The sequence below is a fragment of the Lagopus muta genome, chromosome 1, assembly GCF_023343835.1.
Source record: "Lagopus muta isolate bLagMut1 chromosome 1, bLagMut1 primary, whole genome shotgun sequence".
NCBI lineage: Eukaryota > Metazoa > Chordata > Aves > Galliformes > Phasianidae > Lagopus > Lagopus muta.
In genome coordinates, this window is record NC_064433.1 from 131,254,871 (window position 1) to 131,281,482 (window position 26,612).

The following is a 26,612-nucleotide window of genomic DNA, read 5'->3' on the forward strand; positions in this document are numbered from 1 at the left end:
TGCACAGATTTATAGTAGATAGCTCTGCTTTGAGCAGAAGTCTTTTCAATCTCAGTGATCCTGTGAGTATCAGATCTTCATCAGACCAAACATCTGTTCGGATTTAAGAGTCGGTTTTAGGAAGGGAAGAGCAAGTAGAAGCAAAGATGACAACAAAATTTCAAAGATTTATTCATAAATCACTGGGAAATGAAGTTAAGCTACCAATCCTACAAATTCAAGAAGAGAAGCTTCAGGGAACACTGCGAAGATTTCATATATCAGCTGTACTGCATACTCTAAATAATATGATTTCTCTCACCCATCAGATTGCCCAGATTTTAGTTCTTAAATGACATCTAGCAGAAGTCAGCCTGAACTTCTGCAAGAGAACTTTTCCCCTTGAAAAAGAAAATACATTCTCTGGGAAACAACCATGCTAATCTGCAAAAAGTGCTAATCTCATTGTTTACTCATTACAACAATTTCATTTGAACTTTCATCATGCTTGTAAAACATAGACGGAATAAATTAAGTGCATTTTAAATAATTATGAGCAATGCAAAATTTAACAGCCTCCAGAAAAGGCAAAGTAAACCTATGTTTGATTTGAAATGTTGAAAGCACATATGAATAATTACCCACATTTTCAATATTTTCAATATTTTCAATAATGCAGTGTCTGCTTTCAGATCTTAAGCAGCAATTTCAAGTTAAACACATGAAACATGAAAACAAGGTGTAGATCAAAAGGGGAAAAAAAATGTACTGTCATAAAATAGGCTGCTAATGTTACATAAACAAAAAGGAGCTTCTAGGTCCTACATGAGCTAATGACTTTAGCCTTCCCTTACTCAGAGCCCCCATCCTTACACAGGTAAGAATATCTTTTTCTCTCCAGCTGCCCCAGCATTAAACTCAATGCAGTTCAGGACAAGATTTCACAACGCAAAGCCTTGGCAGCAGTGATAGAAATACAAGTTAATTATTGTATCACTCTGCAGCCATTTGTCACTGTCCTTGCGCCCTGCATGTCAGCTCCTCAATCATGAAGGCACGTGTCCCTACAGGCTGTGCTGTCAATTGCAGCACCACAGAGAACAAGTTTAGCTCCTAAGAAGGCCAGCCAGAAAAAAAAACCAAAAGAACAAAAACACAACTTAAAAAAAAATCAAGAGACTAATCAAAACAGCATATTTAGATGGACGTTAGCATCACATAGACTTCCATTAGCTTTGTATATATTACAGACGAAGCCTAGTTTGTAGAGTCTGAAAGAAAGCAGAGTACTTGGCCTGAAAGCCTGAGGAAAATTCTTCATGCGCTTGGGTGAGCCTGTAAATCATGGAAAAAGTCTAGATGGTCTGTTTTTCCAGACCAAGATAGCTAGCAGTTGTGTACAGCCAAAAGCACACTTCAATGCAGTGTTCCTTACTTAGAGGACAGATTGATTTTCTCCTCACAGTCCCTAAGTCAAAGCAGACCACCGTAGTAAAACTTGAGAATGCCATCCAAAACTCACCTACTACAATGCTTCTGAAATAAACTTATTACAGCTACCTTTCATCTCACAAATATTTTAGATACTACTGTGAAGTTTAGACACAACTCTGCTCTACTAACAGCGATGTTCTCCAATGAGAAAGATCAGATTGTTACTGTGACTCTAGCGCATCTAAAAAGTATCTTATAAAGAGAAGCATTTCAAGTCTAGAGCTTGAGAAAAGAGCAGTCCTGAAACTCACCATTCTGCTGAGACACTAAATTTATGTCAGGTCCATGGCAGGTTTCAAACTCCTGTCAAGAATCTTTTTTGAGAGCTCAGATCGTATCACTGGTTTAATGCCATATAAAGTTTTGCTAGCCATTATTATGAAAAGAGGAATGTAAATCCCTGTGACGATGCCCAGTATCAGCAGTCTACATTTTCTAGGTGCCAAAGAAGCTGAGATTACAATAGCAGCTTAAATAAATACCTCAAACTAATTGGTAGCCTGAGCTACCCCTCTAGATATAAGAGCTAGCATTATATGTAGCAACCATGTTCATCCTGAGCAGAGTTTTGAATTAGATGTCCAAAAAAAAAGACTATATTTAAAATTACCTGGTGAACATAATATAAATTTAGCACAACAGCCTTGTCTAGTTTTCACTTTTATTTAATATACACACATTCATACATATGTATATGCGTGTAAAGTGTGTGCTTATGCCAACATCTAGTGGTCTTCCTCCAACTCAAGATGTGTGATTAAATCATCTGAGAACTTGGAACGCGATTCTTCAGCAGTGTTCACATTCTCAATGATTAACAGAAAGAATGAAGTGTCTCTGTAGCCAGGACAATATAAATTTGTCTGGGCTGAGAGCAAGAGACAAAATACACTTTTTTTTTAAACCTATCAAGAGATATATCAAAGACATCTCTAATTCCAGCCCACAGATAGAAAAGGCAAAAATAAGGCTTGCCTATTTTTCTGGAGAAGTTTACCATTTTGCATTCTAATGTCACTACTTCCAAATCAGTTTTGGCAGGGTTTGGCCCAGAGTGTGCATTCAGTGCTTAATTCACTAAAGCTTTGCTCATACCAGTGCACAAGCAGCGTGGTTTAACCCTGGCATGCTGCCCAGCACCTCACAACTGCTCACTTACTCTTCCCACAATGGGATTTGGGAAAGAAACAGAAAGGTAACAGTGAAAAAAGCCATGGGTGGCGATAAAGATGGTTTGCTGGGTAAAGCAAAAGCTGTGCAAGCAAAGAAAAATGCACTCATTCACTACTACTTATCAGCAGGCAGATGTTTAGCTACTTTCAGGAAAATCAGGCTCATTACACATTATTATTGTGTGGGAAGACAAGCACCCTTGCTCTGAATGTCTCTCCTCGTGCAGGTCCATTCCCCTAGCTTTTATTCTGAGTATGTCCCCATATGGTATGGGATATCCCCTCGGACTGATCGGGTCAGCTGCCCTGGCTGTGGCCCTCCCCTCCCAGCTCCTTGCTCTCCTTGCTGGCAGGGCAGCACAAAAGAAGTCTTTGCCTCTGCATACCACTGGTCAGTGACAACTAAAACATCAGTGTGCTTCCATCACCACTGTTTTCATCACAGATTCAAAACACTGCACCACATGCCCCCACAAGGCAAACAGAAGTCTGTGCCAGCCAAAACTATGACAACAGGATGGTACCCAGGACAGTACTTTGTTGGGTGCTTGCGTTGCACTGACCCAGACACTAGACAAACCTTGCAAAAAAAGAAAAAATAATAATAATAATAATGCAAGATTCTCCACAAGAGGAAGACAGAGAAAACACCATCGAAGATTAACAACTTTTAATTTAGCAGCCACTGTTCACATAAGCAGCTGACAGGGTAACAACAGAAGACGTTTAAAGTTCAAATGTTTTTACCCTAAGTGAGTCGTTTACATAAGGAAGAGCAGAGTAAGACTGGAATAACTGATATGCAAGAAAGGGAAGCATACAGACTGGTGCTCCAACAGTAAGTGGCTGGGCAATGGCCCTACAATTCTGTGATTCTGTGACAATCACTGCCCAATCAGACGTAATCAGTAGCACACAACATTAGCAAACTACTTCTGCATGGCTATGTCTTCTGATTTCTGAAATGATTTGTGGTTTTTTTTTCCACATTCTTGGTGAAATTAAGGGCTTCTTGTCTTTCCAGTATACATTGATTACTGCTTGTAAGAAAGATTACGCTGAGCATAGTCACTGATTAATCAAGCAGACTGGCAATCATTTGTGATGTATTTAGAGCGAGTCTAAGACATTTTCATTAAATGGGACCTTCCAACAGTTATTTATTTCTTTTAAATCTTGTTTGGATACCACAAAAGTATTTTAATCTCTCTCATATTCAGTAGCATACCTGTTTGTTGTTCCACTATGATGCGGATGTTTCAAAACCAAGTTTCTCTTGTTATTTGCAATCCTTATGAACTAAAAATGCTAGACAGTCACTTCAATCTGATGCTCATGGATATTTTAAACCCAGAGCCTACAGCTTAGTCAAAAAACAAGTTTTCACGCAAAGCAAGTTAATGAGATACGAATTGTTTGTTTCAAATCATCTGAACATGCTGCACAGTTAAGAGGAAGAAAAAGCGAAGACGTACAAGGAATTGTTCCTGCTTATCAGTCACTCTAATGAATCCCTGCAAATTATTCTGCAATAAAATTATTTTAACAAATTGGAAAACGCAGACATATGTCAGTTACTGGGACACTTGCACAGCTTTCTGACAAGCAATTCTAGTAATTATTTAAATTGGTGATTAGGTATCACGTCAACCAAGATATTTTAGAATTCCTTGAACTTTCAAGTATGGAAATTTACTGTGTATAATCACATTACTGAGAAATATCCAAACACTAAATTAATATGCAGATGTCTTTATTTAGCAACCGTAATGAGCCTATATTTACTAGCTCATCTGTTTACACTGCTCATGCTGTTTGCAGAAGGTCATTAGCTGTAACTTTCAATTTGTTTTCCATGAAAAAAGTCAAATTTATAAGAAAGAAGTGAGATAGAACTGCTGAAAGAAAGAAATGAAGCATTAAAAGAAGTTTCTTAGGGTGCTTAGCACCAAAGAGATTACAGCTTATAGCTGTGTCTCTCAGCAATGCTTATTAACACCATCAATTCAACTTCTCAAATTGAATCAGCAAGAGAATACTTGTACAAGCCTTTCAAAATACCACTCTTCATAACAATTCTTTTGTAAAAATATTTTTGTAAAGTCTAACTTTTCCTTGTTGTTGGCACAAGCTATAGGGAAAGCAGAGACAGTAATTCTAAACTTCTGAATAAGGTTATATCACATCATGACCATTTCTCACAGTCCTTAAACTGCACGAACGTTTAACAGAGGCCATATCATCCTTCAGAAGCTTGTGCCACCATCTTGCACTGCTGGCAAAAGTTCAAATGTATTTCAAGTAGCCTTCCTTAATGCACACATGTTAATGCTGGCAATGGTCTAACATTTTAGCCTAGGAAACCCCACAGTCAAAGCTATGTTAAAAGCAAAAGCACTTAATTTTGTTAAAGTACAAATAGAAGTCCACGAGGGGAACAGGCTTCAGATAACCAGAGAAAACGCTTATTAAACCTATATATTCCATCTTGCAGAAAGAAGCTGAGAAATACAGCAAAATCCAGAATAAAAACACATTACAATTAAAGATGAATTATCTGCTGTATCGTATTATTCACTGAAAGACTTTCCTGTAGCAACTACAGAACAGACTGGAAGATATTGAACTTTAAGAAATATAAAACAGGGATAGGAATAGTAAAATAGGTGAGAAAACTGAATGAAGAAATGGAAATCTAAGGAAAGGTTATGATGGGGTAAGAATTCAAACCTAGTCTTCTCAAATTTTCCCAGACATTCACGGCTTGCTGTGTACCCACGGCAGATAGGAGGTTAAGCAAATCCTGCTCCCCTCAAACAGCAAAATCCCTGAGATACAGTGGCCCCCACTCAACTGTTTGTGTAAAACACAATTCTCCTTGTGCTGAAAAGCAATAGCTCCCATTTTAAAATGCTGAGTTTCTTCGCAGCCATTTAAATAGTATTTAATTCCCAAGAGAAAAAAAAAATTAAAAAACTCAAAGGAATAAAGTTATTTAACTATGGATAACCCAGGCATACCAGCACAACTTGCCTAAGGTAACAAGAGAAACTTGTGTACTTGTGGACAGGGGTGTGGATTCGCTTTGCTCCTATTCTAAGATTTGTAGAACACCAAGAATCCAGTGATATCATATGGTCTACACAGCTCAGATCTCCTTAAGTAAAACAAAAGGAAACTTTTACACCTTAAAAAGAAGCCACACTAAAAGACAATAAAACTATTCCTTCACTTCACTGAACTGATGGGAAAACTCAGCGTTTCAATAATTCAGAATGAATTCTGATCTCCTGGTATTCTTAATCAACAGTAACAATATTTCCTTGCAGAAAAGCGGCATAGGCACTGGCTCACAGGATTAAAATGATTTTCACAGTTATCTGGTAGACTCAAGTAGACTCAAGTTTTCATCTATGGGACTCAAAACACTGATTCAGCAGAGCAATATACAGTTAGATGATGAAGGTCAAACATTCCCAAGTTCCAAATGAGATTCTTGAAAGAAAATATATACATCAAAATAATTATATGCAGTTCTCAGTATCCAGCAAAATTATTCCTGAAAGCTGTCTATCATTTTCCTTAAGATTTCAGCTAAATCAGAGCCAAACTGAGCAAACTATCCAACTGAATATTGTTTGAACTAGTTCATCAAAAAGGTCCAGACATACAATGTCCAGAATGGCCAGAAAATACAATTAGTAACTATCTGCATGTAATTTCTCCAGCTGTAGCATCAATCTAAGGAAGGACTAAACATAAGCATGAAGAAAATTCCCTTCTATACCACAGACTCAGTCATTATTTTGATATCAAAGGAATAAGATTATTAGCACATCTCGCTTACTATGTATAAACAAAAGAAGGCATGCAAAATAAGCAGTCCAATGAATCCATGCCCTCTATTCCCTCCATAAACAGAAAAGGCTGGGCTCTTTGTGATCTTTCATCTCAGAAACACAAGATCCTTCCTTCCATAAAAAGGAGATAAAGGCACAGTCATCTATTTATGTTCCAAAGAAAAAAGAGAGCTTCACTTCCTGAAAGGAGTAGCACCGTGTTTAAAGACAGGTTAGAAACTGTATAAAAATATTTCTAGTGTTACCTCTCCTATAAAGACAACCATAACACAATCCAGTTTTTCTTCAGGGGACAGCTTATCAATAAGGGAGTGGAGAGTTTCTGTAAGGTAAGACTTGACTTTTCTTTTCACTGTAGGTATTCCCATTACAATGGAAACTGAAATCAAACAAAACAGAAACGTATACTTTCAGTAATTTCATACACAAGAACAAAATCAAAAAGTTATTTTTTTAATAAAGCATAACTTAAGAAATGCAAGGAGTTACAAGACTGAAATATCAGTAATTAAAAATAGTTTTTAACATACACCACTGATCAACAGGAACGCAATTTACAATCATCACAAATGCTCAGAAAAAACACTGCAAAAAAAACCAAAAACAACAACCCCACACAATTCTAGATACGTCAGGCTATTACACAGGTAAGAATCAACAACCACTGTATTAATCAGGTAAGAGTTAAAGAGCAACTAACCTCTCTAACTTAATTTTCCTGTTGGAATAGCCATTTTTCACAACTCAAGTATTTAACTCCTCAGAAGTCTTATAAAACGGCTCTGCTGATTTTGGCATTGATCAGGAGAGGGGAAGACAGGAAAATTAATTTAACTCAATTTTCTCCCTCTTTTTAATTAAATAAACCTGACTCCAATTTCTGTTCTGTAATTTCAGACTTCTGTCATGTGTTCCCAACAGTATATAACACAGGCTTCACTTAGAATAATAAAGAACATTTGCCTTCCCAGATAACAACATTGAAACAAATGGTGTTTACAGTCAGAAAAGTAACTGTGGCTTGAGCTCACACATCTGACACACGAGCATGCCTTAATGTTAAAAGAAGCAGCAATGAAACTCATTGCAGTAATGAAAAAAATACAGGCCAGGAGTAACTAATGTTTCTTTCAAAAGTAAGGGTAGTAAGGTTTAGATAAAAAATGGTCTAGAGGATAAACCATGAGCCCTTCAAATCAGATGACACACAGAGATGTAAGGATCCATCAGTGGGACACTCACGCTTGGAGACAAACAATACTTTAAGATTCATCAGCTTGGTTGGGCTTTACCCTACTTACTTTCTAGAGGTCCTAGAGTGGGATTGAGTGGAGCTATCCTAATGACCAATATTTAGAATTTGTGAGGATTAAAAAGAAAAGGGGATCAACAGTACTGCAGCACAATATTGCTTTTTTCCCTCCAACCAGTCCACATTTTATCGGTGCAATTATCATAGTGTATCCAACACTGAGTTATAACCAACACTAAAATAATTATATCCATGTATTGGTTGCCACACATATGGAAAAGATAAGAAGATACGCCCAGCAGCAGATCAGAAACTGTAATATGCTTGTTTCCTTCTCTTTTACTTAGTAACAAAAACTCATCCAAACTAAATGCTTCTTAAAGTGTACCTTAAGATGGGAAAAGGCATGATTGATATTATGCAGAAAAGACCAAAGCTGAAGCCAAACTCCTTTCATCATGGATTCAGTATGAATTCTAAGAGATATCAATATGACACAAGTTAAATGAGCTGTCCTTGATCTACTAAGTAATGCAGTAAATTGTACTACAAGAACTACAAAGTCCTCCAGACACGAAACATAAAATAAACATTTTATCAGCATACCTCCTGTCCTTCCAAGGCCAACCTGCACAGAAGGTTGAAGGCTTCCTTCATTTTTCAACAAATGAGGCAAATGGTAATAAATATTTGGCACTTGAAGAGATTTTTTACTTGTTAGTTCTTTTAGTAGTTTCAGCGTCTCATCTGCGAACACACAAAACCAGTAACAAGGAAAAAAGAACATTAAAAAATTTTATGCAGTGGTAAATCATAAAATTCCCAACTAAAACTAACTAAAAAAAAAAGAAGAAAAACAGAGCAATGATGGTTTTTACTGAGGCACTGTATCTCACATAAAAGAAATTCTTTTCTTGTTTTAATTTTTAAAATAAACAATAGTCAAGATTATTCTCCTCCCTAACTCCTCTAACTCCCTAACTTATTAACCTCCCTAACTTAGGGTAACTAACAGATACATTCAGTACTTAATTGATCACATAACACAGTGCATAATCACAGAAGAATGCTCCATTTATTTAGCTTGTTCTGTGGGTTTTCCCCCCAGTGGATCAAAATGGAAAAAAATGTACCTAGTTTTTACTTGCAGTTACCGAAATCAACACAATGCAGCAATGCTACTACAAATTGTAGTAGCATTAATTCTTCAAAAACTATATTTTCAAAACATATTGAATAGATTATACAGATTTTATACAGATACAGTATTAAATATACAATTAAGATTTTGAGTATTTTTGGAGTAAAATAAATGCTAGTGTGAATTTAATTTAGCACATTGGACGTTCTAAAATATGTCTGTCTAATCTCGTGGCTTGCCTAGTCTGCATTTAGTGAAGAGACATCGTCCTGGGCCACATATAAGATATACAATATAGTTCACGTATATAAGTAACAAAACTTCCTTTTCTTTTATTAATATTGTAATTAAAAAAAAAAAAAAAAAAAAAAAAAGCAATAAAACCCTAAAATTAGTGAGATATTTGACCTTGTTTCTGTGAACCTAACGCAGCAAGGTCTGGCTCAATAGCACAAACACTAATCAAACACATCACAAAACTAATTAAAAACCACATCACAAGTTACTTTGTACTTTTGTGAGATGCCAAAAACTAAAAAATGTCAGCACTGCACTGGGTATTTCCTCTGTAGTGAACTCATTAAACTACTTTAGTAAATAACGCAAGCCCCAGTTTAATTAATTAAAGGAGAAAACTTGTATGTCTACTTAATAACAGAAAACACATCTTCACAGGCACACACACATTGCAGGTAGGTTGAAATATTACTATCAATCAGTGATCCCTGCATTTTACTCAGCAAGAGGCACAAGCACACATAATACAAATGGGTTTCAGTTCGATCAAGCATGTGGTGGGCAATGAGAGGCAGAGCTAGCACTGCACCGTGCCCTTCCCTCCACAGCATTCAGTTGTCACCTATGCAGTCTCTGCTCAATATACATGCAATCAACTCATGAAAAATTTCACTAGAAGTCACATCATAATGTTAAAAGTGTACGACCTTGTGGGGCCACATCATTAGCTGTCCAGAGCCACATGTGGCCCACAGGCCATGGTTTGGAAATGCCTCATTTACAGTATTTCTTGTTCTTTCTAGAGTACACTGCCTCTCAGGACGTCCACATGGTCCTCACAAAGCTGTCAAGTGCAGTTTTCCCTGCTGTGTTGTGTGTTAATTTTCTTACATGTGTGAAAATAAGTCTCATTCCAAGCAAGCACTATGACAGCACGTAGACCCTTACAAGCTTATAAGCACTACAAGTTGTCAGAAACTGGAGTCAAGGTTCCCAAGAAAATCTGAGCTGTGCTGGAATGGTTAAAGTAATGCCATCAACGTCACTACTCTCAGATTCTGAGCATAACTTCAGTAAAAAAAACAACAACAAAAAAAACCAACAGAAGATCTGGATGTTGATTAATTTTTTTTTTGTTTGGTGGGCTGTTTTGTTCTTTTGGCTTTTGTAAGAAGGGTATGAAACTAAATTCCTGACATCTTATAAGCTTGAAAATGCCTTTGCAAATAGATATCTTCAGCAGAGATGCTACTTTTGATAGATTCCAGTAAAAATAAGCTTCACATTTTCTGCAGTTTCACTTCAACTGCAAAAGCTGGACTAAAAATTTCCTCAAAATGTGACAGCTTTTTGTATGAATGAGTAACAATTTATAGAAAGTAATCTGAAATTGTTCCAAATTCAAAGACAGCAAATGGTATGAAGTATATGTGTACTGAAGTACATTAAACTTAGTAACATCTATCTAATCCTACATTGTGAGAACAAAAGCTCAGGAATTCAGACATCAGCTGACTTAAAATCATGGCTCCACACGGGGAAAAATACAACAACAACAACAAAAAAAAAACCCACTGGATGCTAGGATGCTCCCTAGGCAGTTGGGTTAAAACATTAAAAACATGTATCAGTAACTTCAGTTGCATCAGAAAATAATAACTCTCTACACTGCTTATAATAAAGCTGACTCATTTTTAGAAATAAATTAATCACAAATCCAATATTAAGTTTATATGACTTCCTCTATAGTTATTAACAAAAAAAAAGGATACACACGTAACAGGAAGACAGGACTTACAAGACAAGTCCATACTGTTTTTGGAGACCCAGGGAACTACAAAGGTTCAGGCTATACAGTGTATGAGCAATTCTTGCCAATATCAGAACAAAGTCTGATATTATTATAACCACTGCATAATTATAATTCTAAAAATTAAAAAAAAAAAGGTAAAACTATAGAAACTGGTAAGTCATAGCACAAATGCAACTAGGGAACAGATTTAAAATTCTTTATCCAATGCTTTGATTTGCAAAAAAAAATCTTTAGGCTTTTTTTTCCTCCTCATTAGGCCAGTACTAGTGATATTTGTGCAAATTAAGAAATCAAACCTCTGCCCCAAAACACTTATTTTGCTATTCACTTTCAACCTAAAAAAAATATCAGAGAAAGTAAAGCAATTATGACATGATTTTAAAAGGTACCTTCAATAATCTGAGTAGCCTGAAGGTGCTCCCTTATATTGCCAAACACAGCTCTTAGTAAACTCTAGAGTTTACTGAACAGATTTTATCAGATTCAGAAATGGATTTAGAAAATATGCAAGACTCTACTACTGTATTTAATCTCTTGTTGATTAAAAGGTACATTCTGCAAATTGCAACCAATACTTTAGATATCTTTTATGCTTTTTCAAATAACCCCGCAGATTTTTAAACTTTTTTTTAATTGCTTCAAGCTCATCCTTTCCTTAGCGTGCTTGCTCATCTTTCCCCTCAAGCTCTATTTAAAAAGTGAGGTGAGTTGTCAAAATATCCCAAACTATGTATGGCATATGTATTAAGTCCCAAAAGTCCTTAGAGTGAAGAGTGGCTGGCTCATTAGGAATAGAAATTGAAAAAAAAAACAAACAAACCAAAAACACACCAAATGCAGCCAGCAGATACAATTCATTTCATAGATTCATTATTCATACTGCTGAACTGTTTCACTCAGCTTTCTTGGTATTAAATTTCTCACTCTACAGTAACAAAGATGTTCATAGTCCAGAGTTATAAAAAATAGCTCAATCACATTATGTACCTGAAAAATTATTCAGTGCATTCTTACTTCCATTCGTTTCTGCTACAGCACGCCTGAATTGCTCCAAGATAGCATTCAGCTCAGAAGAGCGTTGCAGAGTCCGATGCTCAGCGATACGAAGACGTTCCTTCAAAGCATGAAATTCCCGTTGATATGCAATCAACTTTTCTAGAGAGAAAAAAGATGATGTAGGTTATTTTGGGCAACAAATACCTACAGAGAGCTCTAACAAGGGACAGAGACTGCTCAGCATCTGAATCACAGCCATCAAGGACACAACCCAGCACAATCCCACCCAAGTACTTACACAAGATACAGAAGGAAGAGTGAACAACAGTAGACAAGGATGCCAGGCCAGCACTGAGGGGTGTATGCTCCTCACCACAGCCTCCACTACTCAGCATCATAAGACAACTCTGACTCCTTTTTTTTTTTTTTTTTTTTTTTAGCAGATGCCCCCAAACCCCATCTTTTAAGAAGTCTATCACAGAATCACCCGGGTTGGAAGGGACCTCAAGGATCATGTAGTTCCAACCCCCCTGCCTGGCAGGGCCACCAAAGTCTAATGGCAGCAGAGCTTTAAAATAGCACAGGTTATGTCTTTTGAAAGCCTTCTCTGTATATCTGCACAGAATTATCAAGGTTGGAAAAGACCTACAAGATCATCCAGTCCAAAGACCCACCTATCACCAATAGTTCTCACTAAACCATGTCCTTCAACACAAAATCCAACTGTTCCTTGAATACCTCCAGGGTCGGTGACTCCACCACCTCCCTGGCAGCCCATTCCAGTGCCTGACCACTCTTTCAGAAAAGCAGTATTTCCTAACGTCCAGCCTGAATCTCCCCTGGCGCAGCTTGAAGCCATTCCCTCTACTCCTATCACCAGTTACACGAGAGAAGAGGCCGACCCCCAGCTCACTACAACCTCCCTTCAGGAAGTTATAGAGAGCAATAAGGTCTCCCCTGAGCCTCCTCTTCTCCAGACTGACATTCCCAGCTCCTTCAGCCACTCCTCACAAGCCCTGTGCTCCAGACCCCTCACCAGCTTTGTTGCCCTCCTTTGAACCCGCTCCAGAGCCTCAATGTCTTTCTCGCAGCGAGGGGCCCAAAACTGCACACAGTACTCGAGGTGCGGCCTCACCAGAGCTGAGTACAGGGGGACAATCATTTCACTTCCCTGTTCCTGCTGGCAATGCTGTTTCTGATGCATGAATGACTGAAATAAATGCATGTCTCCTTTAAAAGGGGACCAAAAAGGAAGAAGGAAATACCAAAGCTCACTTGTTCATTTCTTGATTATGCTCTTCCCACCCACAGTAAGCATCCCTGCTCTGTGCATCTCTGTTTCATCTTACTTATCATTTCCCCAGATCTTCTTTCTGCTTACTATCATCACTGTCCTTCAGCCAATCTACAGATACTGGAGTACCTTACGCAAGTTTCTCACCATCATTCTTCCTACCACACACTTATAACCTGTAGACATATTTGTTACCTATTGATTCTTAGTTTTTAGTACTGCAGTGGTAACAAAGAAGCTTTAAAAGCAATTTCTATCTCCTCCTGTAGTTGTATTACCAGATTGCATGGAATAATAAAAGAATTACAGCTTTCCATTTCCTCCAACTTCTTTCAATTCACATTTTGTTTTGTAGTTGGGATGTACTGTTCTGTTTTTAAAGCATTATTAGGTAAAATGGCCTGCATTTAAAAGATGGAAAAATAAAAATATAGGTTCCTACTTCTCAAAAAAAACATTTCTCTTGCCAGACTTCTTTTTTCATTAAAACCAAATGGTTATTGCCTTTGCACCAACAAACCCAGAACACAGTAATGCTGGCACACAATACAATGCTAGGCAAACCACACCGAGACAACTTCCAGACTGCTGCTTGAAATGGGATTTGTTGCTTTAGTCAGCAACACTGAGATGGACAGGAAGGTTTTCTGGAGTTTCTGGCAAGAAGGACATTCTTACTTGCCAATGATACTCTCCTCCCATCCCCCCCTCCAAAAAAAAAAAAAAAATTAAAAATCAAAAATTGCTTGGAGCCATGCCTAAAAGTTACAGTAATGATACAGAACATTTTAACATCTAAACAAAAATGTATTACATTAGACTAGCTGCCACACTCAAGCACGTGACTGCTATCACTCCCCAAAATGAATGACTGCAAGTTACCTAGATCCTTGATAATTTTTGTCTATACAGGGAAGAAAAGAACCAAAGCAAATGCAAGGTTTTATTAAGGGTTTCCATAGTGGAAGATAGCCTCAGAAGCAGCCTGCACTGATACCATTAGGTCTCCCTTGACAAGATAGCAGACAACCATTAGCAATTATACTCTTCCTACTACTTCTTAACATAGGAATTTCTCTGTGGCAGAGTCTGAATTCCTCCAGGGGAAACAAAGAGAAGCCTATGGTTCAGATGAGTGCCTCAATGTGAATTCACAGCCTCCCATATTGAAAGACAAATTCTTGGCAGAGGTCAATGCTCTTTGTACGCTTACTACAAGGTAACATCATGCTCAGTGCTCTGATTATTCTGGTGCTCTGAGGAACAGTAGTGTTCAGGGGGAGCAAGTTGCATAGGAATGTGACAAACAGTGGAAAAAGGCAATACTTCCTGCACTTCCAACAAGGAGAATCCGTACTGCACAACCAGAAATATTTTACTCCTAAGCTCAGTTTGTATGTAGAAATCAAGATTTTTCTACTCTCTAATTCATGCAGGTAGTGAGAAAATGGCAGTTAGAGGACTCCCGTAATTTCACAGCAAACTGAAACTCTCAGTCATAAAACCACAAGTAACATTGAAGCCAAGTGAAAAAGAACTTTCATCCTATGAAGAAATTAAATCCACAATTTTGAATTAAGAACTATCAATAAAAATCCCTGTGGAGATTTTTCCTCTCACTGTGGAGAGGATCCCCCACTGTGGAGAGGATACTTTCACAGAAGACAGTTGTTAAAACATCTTTAACTTACAATTTATATGTCAAAAAAAAAAAAAAAAAAAAAAAAAAAAAAAAAAAAAGGAGGAAATAAGTCATTTTCTCTTTAATGAGATTAAAAATAATACATGCCAAAGTTGACCTGAGGGAACAGCATGAAGCTGTGTCAGTAGGGAAAGGCTAGGTTAGGGATTAGGAAAAGGTTCTTCACCAGAAAGTGGTGGGCATGGAACAGGATGTGCAGGGCCCCAAGTGCTGGTGTTCAAGGGGTGTTCAGACACCACTTTCCTACACAGAGTTTGAATTCTGGGTAGACCTTTGCGAAGCCTGGAGTTGGACTCAATGGTCCTCTGTGGGTCCAACTTGGGGTATTCTATGTTTCTGTGATTCTATGGTATTAACTCTTATTTTCATGACATTCTATAGCAGTTCTTGAACAAAGATTATTGAGAATGTAGGTTCCTAACTGTGGTACTTTGAAACTGTTCCCAATAGAAGATTTATCCAGTAGTTCAGTTCTGGGGCTCCAAATGAGCACTACTGGTACTACATTTATATTACTTCAGACCTCAAAAGTGAACAACTTTAAGAAATACTAATTCATTGGTCCAAAGTAGTCAGCTTCTCACAACCACTTTAACCAGACACATCTGGGTTAAGGAGACTGCTCTAAAAGATACATGAACTCCTGAAAGTCATCCTTTAAAAATATATAACTGGGTTTTGTTAGGCCATGATATTATTCAACCAAAAATGCTAAAAATAAGTATAGTCATATTTTAAGTCCACTAACCTGCAAGCACTTTACTGGTTACTCATGTAAAATCGAGCAAAAATTGTTGTTTGCAAGAACTGAGGCCATTTGAAATACTTATATCTCTAATACTACAAGAGATTTATTTTTCTTTTCATATACTTGGATATTAATGTGTCGTTTCATGTTCTAGCATCATATTACTGTTCTACAATACTGTTATCTGTACTTAGAAATAAAATAAATTTCTGACTACTTAGCAGTTTTTTTTTAAAGGAGTTATACTTTTATCATACTTGAAGTAATACAAAATGCTGATCAACTACTCAAATACTTACTTAAAATAAACAACAACATAAAAAATACAAGGACCACAACAACAGCAACATCAAATTTGACCTTATACTACAAAGCACTTGTAAAAAAGAAAATGTCCCTTTCAGTTCAATAATAGTGGTCGTTGCCTCTGCCTGACTAGAAAAGTGAATGTCCCTTAAGGCAGTAGGAGCTCCTAAATACTCAAAATCTGAAAGAAAAGCAGTGTCCCTCAGGGGTCAGTACCAGTGCTCTTTAATATTTTCATCAATGACATTGACAGTGTGATCAAGTGCACCCTCCACAAGTTTGCAGATGACACTGTATAATAAGCTGTATAATAATATAATAATATAAGCTGTATAATGCAGTTGACACATCCAAGGGACAAGATGCCACCCGGACAGACATGGGCAGGCTGAGCAGTGGGCCCAGGTGAACCTCAAGAGGTTCAGTAAATCCAAGTGCAAGGTCTTGCACCTGAGTCATGGCAACTCCTGCTATCAGTACAAGGGGATGTAAGGATGGAGCACAGCCCTGCTGGAAAGCACTTGGAGGTACTGGTGGATGGCAAGCTGGACATGAGCCAACAACGTGTTCCCACAGCCCAGAAAGCCAACTGTATCCTGGGCTGCATCAAAAGTGTGGTCAGCAGGGCAAGGGAAGTGATCCTGCCTTTGCTCTATGCTGGCAAGGCATCACCTGGAGTACTGTGTCCAGGTGCAGAGTCCTCAGTATAAGAGAGATGTGGACCTGGTGGAACACGTCCAGAGGAAGGCACAAAAACAGTCTGAGGGATGGAACACCCCTCCTATGAGGATGGGCTGAGAGAGCTCTGGGGAGATTTGAGAGCAGTCTTTCAGTATCTAAAGGGAGGCTATGAGAATGAAGGGGATGGACATTTTTTTTTATTTTTATTTATATATATATTTTTTTGCACGTTAGGCACTGGCACAGATTGCACAGAGAGATGGTGGATACTCTGTCCCTGGAGACATCCAAGGTCAGGCTGGACACGGCTCTGAGCAACTTGATCTAGCCATAGGTGTCCATATTCATTTCATAGAATCATAGAATCATAGAATCATAGAATCATAGAATCATAGAATCATAGAATCATAGAATCATAGAATCATAGAATCATAGAATCATAGAATCATAGAATCATAGAATCATAGAATCATAGAATCATAGAATCATAGAATCATAGAATCATAGAATCATAGAATCATAGAATCATAGAATCATAGAATCACTAAGGTTGGAAAAGACCTAAAAGATCACCCAGTCCAACCGTTCACCTATTCCCAATAGCTCCTACTAAACCATGTCCCTCAACACAACATCCAGCCTTTCCTTGAAGAGGTGCTGAAATTCAAATTCCAATTCAAAAGCTTCTATGGTTCTATGAAAATAACTGCATCAAATGACACTCTTAAGTACTTAGGTATGAGCCTCCAAAACTAACATCAAGGCCTTATTTTTATTTAAACTTCGACTTAGCTCAAGTTTGGTGTTTATTTCCTCTCTCCAAAATATGAAATCATTTGAAAGCTTGTTTCCTCAGTTTACATTGATATCATTAATATCTTTCCATCAAAAAATTTGGACTCCGAGAGGAAGATGTGTTACTGTGTTATGCAGAAGTCTCATTTGTATTGTAAAGCTCACTTCTTTCCTCACGAGGAAAAGGAAATCAAAATTTGCAAATGACTGTAGAAGCTTATCTGGAAATTGAAGGCAGTCTTTCTGAAATGTTTATGTATAATATTTACAAGTATCATACAAAAGAAGTCAATGGTGTAGTATTCAAATCACATTTGACCATTTAATGTTTTATTGTTCAAAGGCTTCTCTAAAACTTAAAGAAACTGAATTGATCTTCTGTCAAAAAGAATAAAACTACTTTTTCCATAGCTCCTATGTTGAAAAGAGAAATACTGAACACGAAATCATGAAAGTCTCAGAGATCAGCAGTTACTGTCACAAAAAATATATCTGTGTTTCCGCAACATTATCAATGACTTTTCTTCTGCTGAAACACAGGATAATTTAACAAAACAGAGGAAGGGATTCAGACAGTAAGTTACTGGCTTTACATAGCTGATGGAAGAACCCCAAAACATATCTGATCTCTAAAAAATGAAACATCCCTCTTCAACAGCAATGGTAGCAAACGTCGAAGATAACATCTCAAAAAATTCAGCATGATCAATTTTATTTTAGAATGATGAACTTCTTGTTTCAGTGCAAAACAGTGTATTTTTCCATACTTTGCTCTGGAAGTCAAAAGGATCAAACGAAATCAACCAGACTTCATGGTTTAAGTAAGAACAGTCTTCTTAAGAAATTACTTGAGAACTGAAAGCATTAATTCTCTTTTTCTTTTCAACTCTGATACTTTCAGCAAAACCTCAGAAGCTGGAATCTAAATATTTAAGCTGGCTTGATGCTGTGCGTTTCTTGGAAAATTAACACTATGTCAACTCATTCAGTAGTTCGTATTCTCTATTTTTTTCCCCTCTCATTACAAGATGTTCTCCTAAATATGCAAGCCCAGAATTTAGACAGGCTCACTTGAAAGATGATGCTGTATTTTCAATATTAAAAATTCAAGTCAAATTGATTCTGCCAACTCTGAAGGTTTGCAAGTTTTTTACCTGAGACGAAAGTTCAATTCTCAACCTACTCTTACTTCTCTGGGTTCTTTACGACTCTCCTATTAAACTCCTGCGAGAAGTCACCCACAAAGACTACATTACTCTAAGTAACTAGCTCAATCCATTCTCCTTTTTGCTACACTCTTGATTACATCATTTAATTCACTTTGAAGATTTAGACAGTTCATTAGCCAAGTTTTAAACCAGATGTCAAGTTTCTGAACTCATCATGGAATTGCTGAATATCTTAGCATAAATCTAGTTTATTAGTCTTTGGTTTCTTACTACAATTTGTACACTTCAACATGATTTTTAACAGCAAGGAGAGCTCTCCCTTAGATGCTTTAAACAAAGGTATCAAAGTAAAGGAATAAAGAAAAATATCCTATAGTTTGAATTTACAAAAGCATTTTGTGGATCACCTCAGCACAACTAAAATAGCATAAGTAGTCTGGACTGTGGGTAAATTACCTTTACTGGCAGAATATTCAGTGTATAGTAATTCCAAATGTAAAACATACTGAGCAACAAGATGGTAAAAACATCCTGAAAACACAGCTTAGCAATTCTATGGATATTCAGTTTCAGTGCTATTAAATTAATCATCAACAGTTCTTAGGTTTGGGGGGGCTTTTTTGGTTTGGTTTTTCTTTGTGTGTGTTTTTTGTTGTTTTTTGCTTATGTTAGTTTTTATATTAAAAAAATTTCTAAAAACGTTAGCAAGAAAACTACTTTGGGTGCACTTTTACACTGTCAGAGTGGAGCACAGACATCTACGAAATAAGCAAAATCCTGCTATGTCTGCCTATTTGTTTTCCATAAACCACTCAAAAAGGAAACAGAGATGGGTAAGCATCAAAGAAAGAACCTAGGAAACTTCCAGTTATAGCACACACTTGAAAACTGAACACATGAAAACTGAACAGGATTCTTGATCAAGACATGGGTATTATTAAAGCAACAATCACTGAAAAACACTCAACTCACTGTTCAGATGTCTCAAGGAGTGCTTGGATCCATCAACCACGTTGCAGATACACTTAAATATTGCCAGGAGCATGCAAATATAAGACAGCCTTGATCTTTCTGTTAAAGCTGACTGATACAAAAATTCAGATTTTGTTCACTTATCTTTGACAGCAGCAAAAGATACACACACAGACACACATATATGTGTATATACACAAATATACACACAAAATATTGTATCAGAGAATGGAGATAGAAGCACTACGAAAATTAGATGTTTGGTGACCCCCCAGAGGTATCTCTTCCAAGAAACAAGCAAAGAAGCACACGAAGTAAAAGGGGATTTTGCATTGCCAAAATCTCTGCAAAGCCTGACTCCATCTAGCCTTCAACAGAGATGCTATAATAGTCTGGTACTCTCTAGTAAAAGCTGCACGACTACATAAGAACAAAATAAGTGTGGGTGCTGGGTAACAGGTAACCTCTTCTTGTCCTTCGGTGATTTTTTTCATTTATTTTTTTCCCCTTTTTGCAGGGGACCAGGAAGGGCAAGACTGGAGAAGACAGAATTGATAATTGCCTTAAAACCCTTACAACCCCCAAGAGTCTTTCAGCAAGTGTGTTAGTGCTGTTGCTCTTCCTCAAAGAGAAACATTTGCTGGCTGCTAAAGGGAACACAATCTACAGCATAAAAATCATCGTGAAAGCTTCGTAAACCATTATTTGTCTTATCAATCAAGCAGGTTTACAAATATGTTAAATCACAGGCCATTTCCACAACTGGAAATAGAACAGATTGAACTAAGGTGACTGTATTGAAAAAAAAAAGAAAAGAAAAAAGCAAGCTGTAATTTACCGAAGAGCTCTGTGGTGGTACAGCTGCATGTCTCCAAAGGCAGATACATCAGACAACAACAGAAAGAAAAATCACAAAAAGCTTTATGACCTTTCCATATCAACAGCAGGCAGTTGAGTCTTCCTACAGTCTGCAGTCAGATAGACGTCAAGAGTAACGGATCTGCCACCCAGAGAAAAGAGCCAGCCACAGGCCTGGCATGCATAAAAGAAAGCAAGACAAGCACAGAAAGCTTAGTTTTGCTACACTGTGGGCCTGATTTATATTTCCTGCTCTTACCAAACTGAACTCTTGAAACCTCACAGCCTCTTTGTTCACTAAATGGGAACAGGAAGAATGACTGCCTTCTGACACAGCAACAAAAGGCTCCGGTTGGCAACAAAGCATTGCACGCAAATATTCAATTAGTAAAAACAAGTAAAAGCAAGAACAGCTACCTGGTGCAGCAGGATCCTCCCTCTGTCCAAGAGGGGGATATTCAAAATATCATTCAAATGAATAGCGTCTCACTGACAACAGTACTAAACTCACCAGCAGTTAAGTTTATGGCCCATCCTTAGTGATAACACTTTCAGTTTTCCACTTCCAGCCCTAGGGCTCCTGCTCATTAGCTCCTCACACATAAGCAGAACAATCTCAACAACCTAAAACTTTCAGCTGAATTGCTACAAATTAAAGGTTTCACAGCAAATGCTTCATGCTCTCTGCATGCACTCTTTAGACTCCGTGAGAATACACTGTAGTAAATGCTAATTCGGGCACTTCAGTACTTAGTTAATTTACAACTCACTTCTTCCATTAAAAATGGGGAACAAAAATAAAAGGTTATTGTCATGCCAATAGCAAGCTTCATACATTCCTATTATACTTACAACAAGAATTATCAATATACAGGTTGATACAAACTAGAAGGCTTAATGGAGAGCTTCCACACTGAGATTTATATAGAGCCAGTAGCCATATTACTCCTCAGTGAATTAGAACCTGGAACTGACTGCCATGTTGACAATCTGGCACTTCTATTACAAGAAAGTCTCTTCATTTCTATTATAAAAGGTGTAGAAATAACTTCCACAATTCCCCTAAAATTATTTCAAATGCTTTACAGGATTCACAAAATCATGGTATTAAGTGCATCAGTATCCACTGTGTGGTGACAATACCTGCACTTCACTGCCACAGGGAGGCATGCAACATGTACTTCCTTTAGACCATGCATCTCTAACATCCAAGTACATTATAAGCTATCATATTTGTAGTATCATTTGATCGAGTAGTCCTCTTTGCTCCTCATACACAAATACTCTTTTAAATTGAAATCCTGCTACGCTAATGCATGGCAGACAAAATTACTTTTCACATCAGTCAAAAAAAGAAAGACTGAATTCAAACAAAACTCTTCTTATTACACCAACATTTATTTTGATTATGAATTTTCTACATTATCTCAAAACTGGCAAAGGCCAGATTTCTTATTTTCATAGAATGGTTTTGGTTGGAGGGGACCTTAGAGGTCATCAAACTCCAACTCCTGCCATGGGCAGGGCTGCCCCCCACCAGCTCAGGCTGCCCAGGGTCCCATCCAACCTGGCCTTGAGCACCTCCAAGGATGGGGCACCACAGCTTCTCTGGGCAATTGTGCCAACGCCTCACTGCCCTCTGAGTAAAGATCTTTTTTCTTAACAGCCAGCCTAAATTTCTCCTTTTAGTTTAAAGCCATTCCCCCTTGTCCTTTTACTATCAGACTGTGTAAAAATACAGTTTCTCTTCTGCATGAAACCTCTCTTCTGGAAGGCCACAGTGAACATGTCCTGAAGCCTTCTCCAAGCTGAACAAGTCCAACTTCCCAGTCCTTTCTTCATAAGAGAGGTATCCAGCTCTATGATCATCTCTGTGGCCCTGCTGTGCACCAGGGTCCAACAGCCCCACATCCTTCTTGTGCTGGGAGCTCCAAGCCTGGACAAAGTATTTTGGGTGGGTTTTGCAAAGTTTTGCAAAATACAATTACTTACTATCTGTGGTACCAAAATCCCACTCTCACTGACATTGTACAGCCATCCAGAACCCAAGAGATAGCCAAGAAACACATAGTGGCATTGGCTGAGGAAAATATGAGCCATAGCTTTCACTGCTCTTTAGAAGTCTGGACTCCAGAGCTCAGAAGATACTCATGAATCACACTCAAGTGCCACTCTCTCAAATGTTTGGCTGAGGAATCAAACAAGTCACACGGGTACGGCTGAGAAGCTCTGTCCACACACAAAAGAGGTTGCAGAATCCAACCGTGCCAACTTGCTTATAAAAATGGCAGAACATCATCACAATCTCATATAATGGTCAGGGATTAAAAACAGAGTATTTCTACAAATATACAAATCATATTTGTACCCAATAATGTCAGATTAACCGATGACCGAAGAAAGTCTTAAAAAAAAAAAATAAATAAAAAAGCCCCAAAAATTAAAAATTAAAGTGTTTATAAAGTAATTTTTGATCTTCTGTCTTGAAACTTTCTAAAATCTGCAGCATTGTGTCCTTGAAATGTTACAATATATTATCATGGATGACTACTCCCTACGAGCTAATTAGCTTCCTTGTTCCTAACGTGAAATGAAAGCCTTTTATAAGCAAGTTATGATGAGTTACAGAATCTGAGGCAGAAAAGTAATCAACCATGCAAATACAGAATAAGGCAGCACACTGTAAATGCTAAGAACAGATATGCTATAAATATAAGCTGTTAAGAAAATTGCTCAAGGTCGAATTTTATCAGTCCTATTTGAATGCTGTCCTGTGGGCCTTTTCAGTTAAGTGTTTGTGGCCGTACCTACATCCGAACGTTCTGTTATTCTGACAGAATTAGAGATTACATAATTGTTTTTAAAATACATAATAATTCATGATTTATGTAACAGTCTTGTACAAAGATTTCAGAAAAAAAACAAGAGGTCAATCATTCTCTTATCTCTAAGTCTTGTTATCCAAGCTGACAGTCCATTTCAGCAATCTTGTATTTCAATCTAGCAAAACAACCAGGCAGAATTACTGTTTATTTCCCTTGCTTCCCACACAGAAGTGTATTTATTAGGACTGGAAGTATTTAAAAATATGCTTATTCAAGTAACTTGCCCTGCAAAGAGCAGCTTGTTTTCCAGTGCAGCTTTTCCTAACTTAAAATAAATAACTCAAGAATTCTAATTACTTAACTTCTTCGCTGCAACTTGTTCACATATTGCACTCTGGGATCTGTATAAACAAATTATGGTTTTTTGTTCTTTCTGATTTTAATGCACTAGCACAAGTCTGAAATGTTTGCTTTGAAAATTTCAGGGCCTGATCCAATCAACAGCCAGATACTTTTGTTTAAACATTCCTTTCAGCAGGAGCTGGCATTGCTTTTACTAAAATTTTTAAAGCAACCTGAATGTAATCATTTGTAATATCAGCCAGCAAAACCTCGTTACTTTGAAGTGCAAATTTCAGAATCGACTTACTCGTAAACATTCTTTTGACAAAGAAACCCTACTTTCTCAGAAATGCCACTCATACAAAGCAGAGAAGCAACAGAGCAAAACAGCTGAGGCTCTTGAATCTGCTTCTCTCCTTTTCTTTTTTTTTTTTTTTTAATCAGCCCAACTAGAATTGTAACAGTTAATGAAAGGTTTATGCTTGGGGGTATTTTAAAAGCAGGACAGAGCAGCTAACAAGAGTTTTAAATGTCTCCTTCTCATTGCCTCTGTATATAAATCATTAAATGCAGAAAGATCCATTTAGGATATTTCCCATACAGGTGTAAAAACTTCTATGACACCAGTCTACACTCCGACAGAGGGTCTGACATTATTTTAAACACAAGGAATAGAAAGAATAATGTATCAGAAATCCAGACTCCCACAACTAAAAGAGGTCAAGTCAAAACAGAAGCATATGGTATTCTGTCTGTGCATTGGCTTCAGACAATAAGGATAATTAAACACATGATTTGTCTGAGAAGAGCTACTGACAACACAGGAGCTGGGCTTCTTTTAAACAGAAAGAATAATAATAAGCTATAGCAATGGCAAAAAAAATATATATTCACATTTGCAATTGCTTTGTCCTGACCTAAATGCAAACCTAACTAATTTAGTCTTCCTTGCCTAGTAAACAACACTGCCCAGGTCTTCACGGACAAATATAATCCTCAGAGCTATTTAGATTGCAACTTTCATGTTGTTGTTTTTGGTTTGTTTTTGTTTAACTTCTCATGCTCAGAAGCACTGTCAACTCAGTCATTTCTTCTTTAAAGGGAAGGTCTCTGAAATCATATGCTAAATCAGTCCCACAAGAAGTAACCAGTGTTTAACACATCTCCGACCTATGCAGAAACATAAGAATAAATAGGAACTTCACATATTCTATTCCCCAAAGCAAAGCAGAACAACAAAAAAAAAAATATCAAATTTCTGCTGTAGACACACTCAACACAAAATGTTCATTTTAAGAAATTAATAAAAGAGCTTAGGCAAGCACGTAATCCAAAGATTTTGTGTAATTTGGGTATTAATTCTTTACAGTGTCTGAAGAAAAGCATCATCTTTAAACAACCTTCACAAAAACCCTACTTCTTCTCTCTGCACAAGACTCCAAGTGTGGCTTTATAACAATCTGTGAGATACTTAATGATGATATTACAGTACAACCCCTAAAATTAACCCTGGTGCAGCACTGCCAATTCTCACCTGATTAAAAGACACCTCTTTTACCAGAAGTACACAGAGAGATCTGCTGAGAGTATAAACAAGAGTAACTACTGTCCTTTAGGTAATTCAACCCCTCTCAGTTAGCTTTACTACATGTGATCATCTGTGACATCTCATGTTCTCCCTCAGAACTCAATCACCTGTATTGTCAGCTCCTTTTGATGAACAAGTACATCACTCCGTGTTCTATAATACTCAAGTACACATTCTACTAAGAGGTCTCAAGTTCCTGGAGTGCTGTTGTTTTGGTTCTAAATACATATAACGTACAGACACATAATAAATACCTAGTTTTTCTCTACATACCTTCTTATAAAGGTATTGAAGTTTCAATTTAATTTACTAAACACAGCGTTCTCTAACACAGTTGAATTAATGAAACCGGAGTTATGGACTTTCTTTGTAATGGTCTTGACTGGAAAAGGGATTTGAAAGAGGAAAAAAAACAGTCTTCACAAAGTTCACAGTGAAAACATTTTGTTGGGCCTTTATTATCCAAACCAGTGTGCACAAACAGGAAACCAATTTTCTAAATCGATTAGGATCAGAGAACGCTTGACTGGTTACCTGCCACTCACACCTTGGTAATAACAGCCAGTCATTAACTGAATCTACATTTATTATTATTTTTTTTAAATCCTTTTGCATACAGTTAACTGTATTTTAAAATTAGATAGATTGAGTTTTAGTCAAAGGTTATACATTACTCCCTATATTTATAACGTAACACATATTGGAAATCTCAAAAAAAAAACCCAAACAAACAACAGCACCTAATCTGAAATGAGTTTGCTTTTCCCTTATCCAGCTCTGGTTGCATGAGTAAATTGTGCTGTTAACAGCACCACACCATTAACTACACAGCTGGAGTCAAAGCCACGGCCAGCGCCTCCCATGGTGCCCAGAGCTGAGGGACAACCCAATTCAAAGGATGAAATCAAAGATCCTTGCTTAAGAACTGAGAATAAGGTTCAAGTCTTCTTTGTTCTGGAATACCCATATGTTTTAAATAACTATAATTAGGAGAATATTGATGACAGACTTACATACTACTTAGTGGGAGCACTAGAATACACACAGATGAGGTTCTACTTGGAAAAACACAGAATCAGGTACTCAGGCTTAGAGATGATAATCACACTAACCGCTCTGCAACTGTGAGCACTGATGTAGCTCAAGCCTATAATTATGGCATTAGAGCAATTAAAAATTCAACCCTAGCTGGACTCTCAGAATCAGTCTAACCTCAATTCTATCATGGAATCAATGCAGGTTTTGTTTGTTGGGTTTTTTTGCCATTATTTCACAGACTTAACTTCCATATGATTAAAAACAAAATAAGCACAAGGTTAAAACTCCTGGTGGGGCAGGAGGAATGTATTCAATTTTATGTCATCTGCAAACACCAGAATACATAATGT

General features: G+C 37.3%; 1 protein-coding gene across 4 annotated transcripts in view; it reads right to left on the bottom strand.

Annotated features, from left to right (window-relative positions):
* The window catches only part of MGAT4A (alpha-1,3-mannosyl-glycoprotein 4-beta-N-acetylglucosaminyltransferase A), a 72,887-nt gene that overhangs the window by 30,866 nt on the left and 15,409 nt on the right, over positions 1–26,612 (bottom strand). For 3 of the 4 annotated variants that reach the window (XM_048961814.1, XM_048961805.1, XM_048961821.1), the window contains exons 3-5: positions 11,936–12,103; positions 8,364–8,504; positions 6,751–6,884 (exon numbers count right to left, since the gene is read on the bottom strand). In XM_048961814.1, coding sequence (XP_048817771.1) covers positions 6,751–6,884; positions 8,364–8,504; positions 11,936–12,103 — 443 coding nt within the window. Of the gene's footprint in view, positions 1–6,750; positions 6,885–8,363; positions 8,505–11,935; positions 12,104–19,611; positions 19,722–26,612 lie in introns of those variants that run through there. The other variant, XM_048961827.1, reaches the window with a different exon arrangement.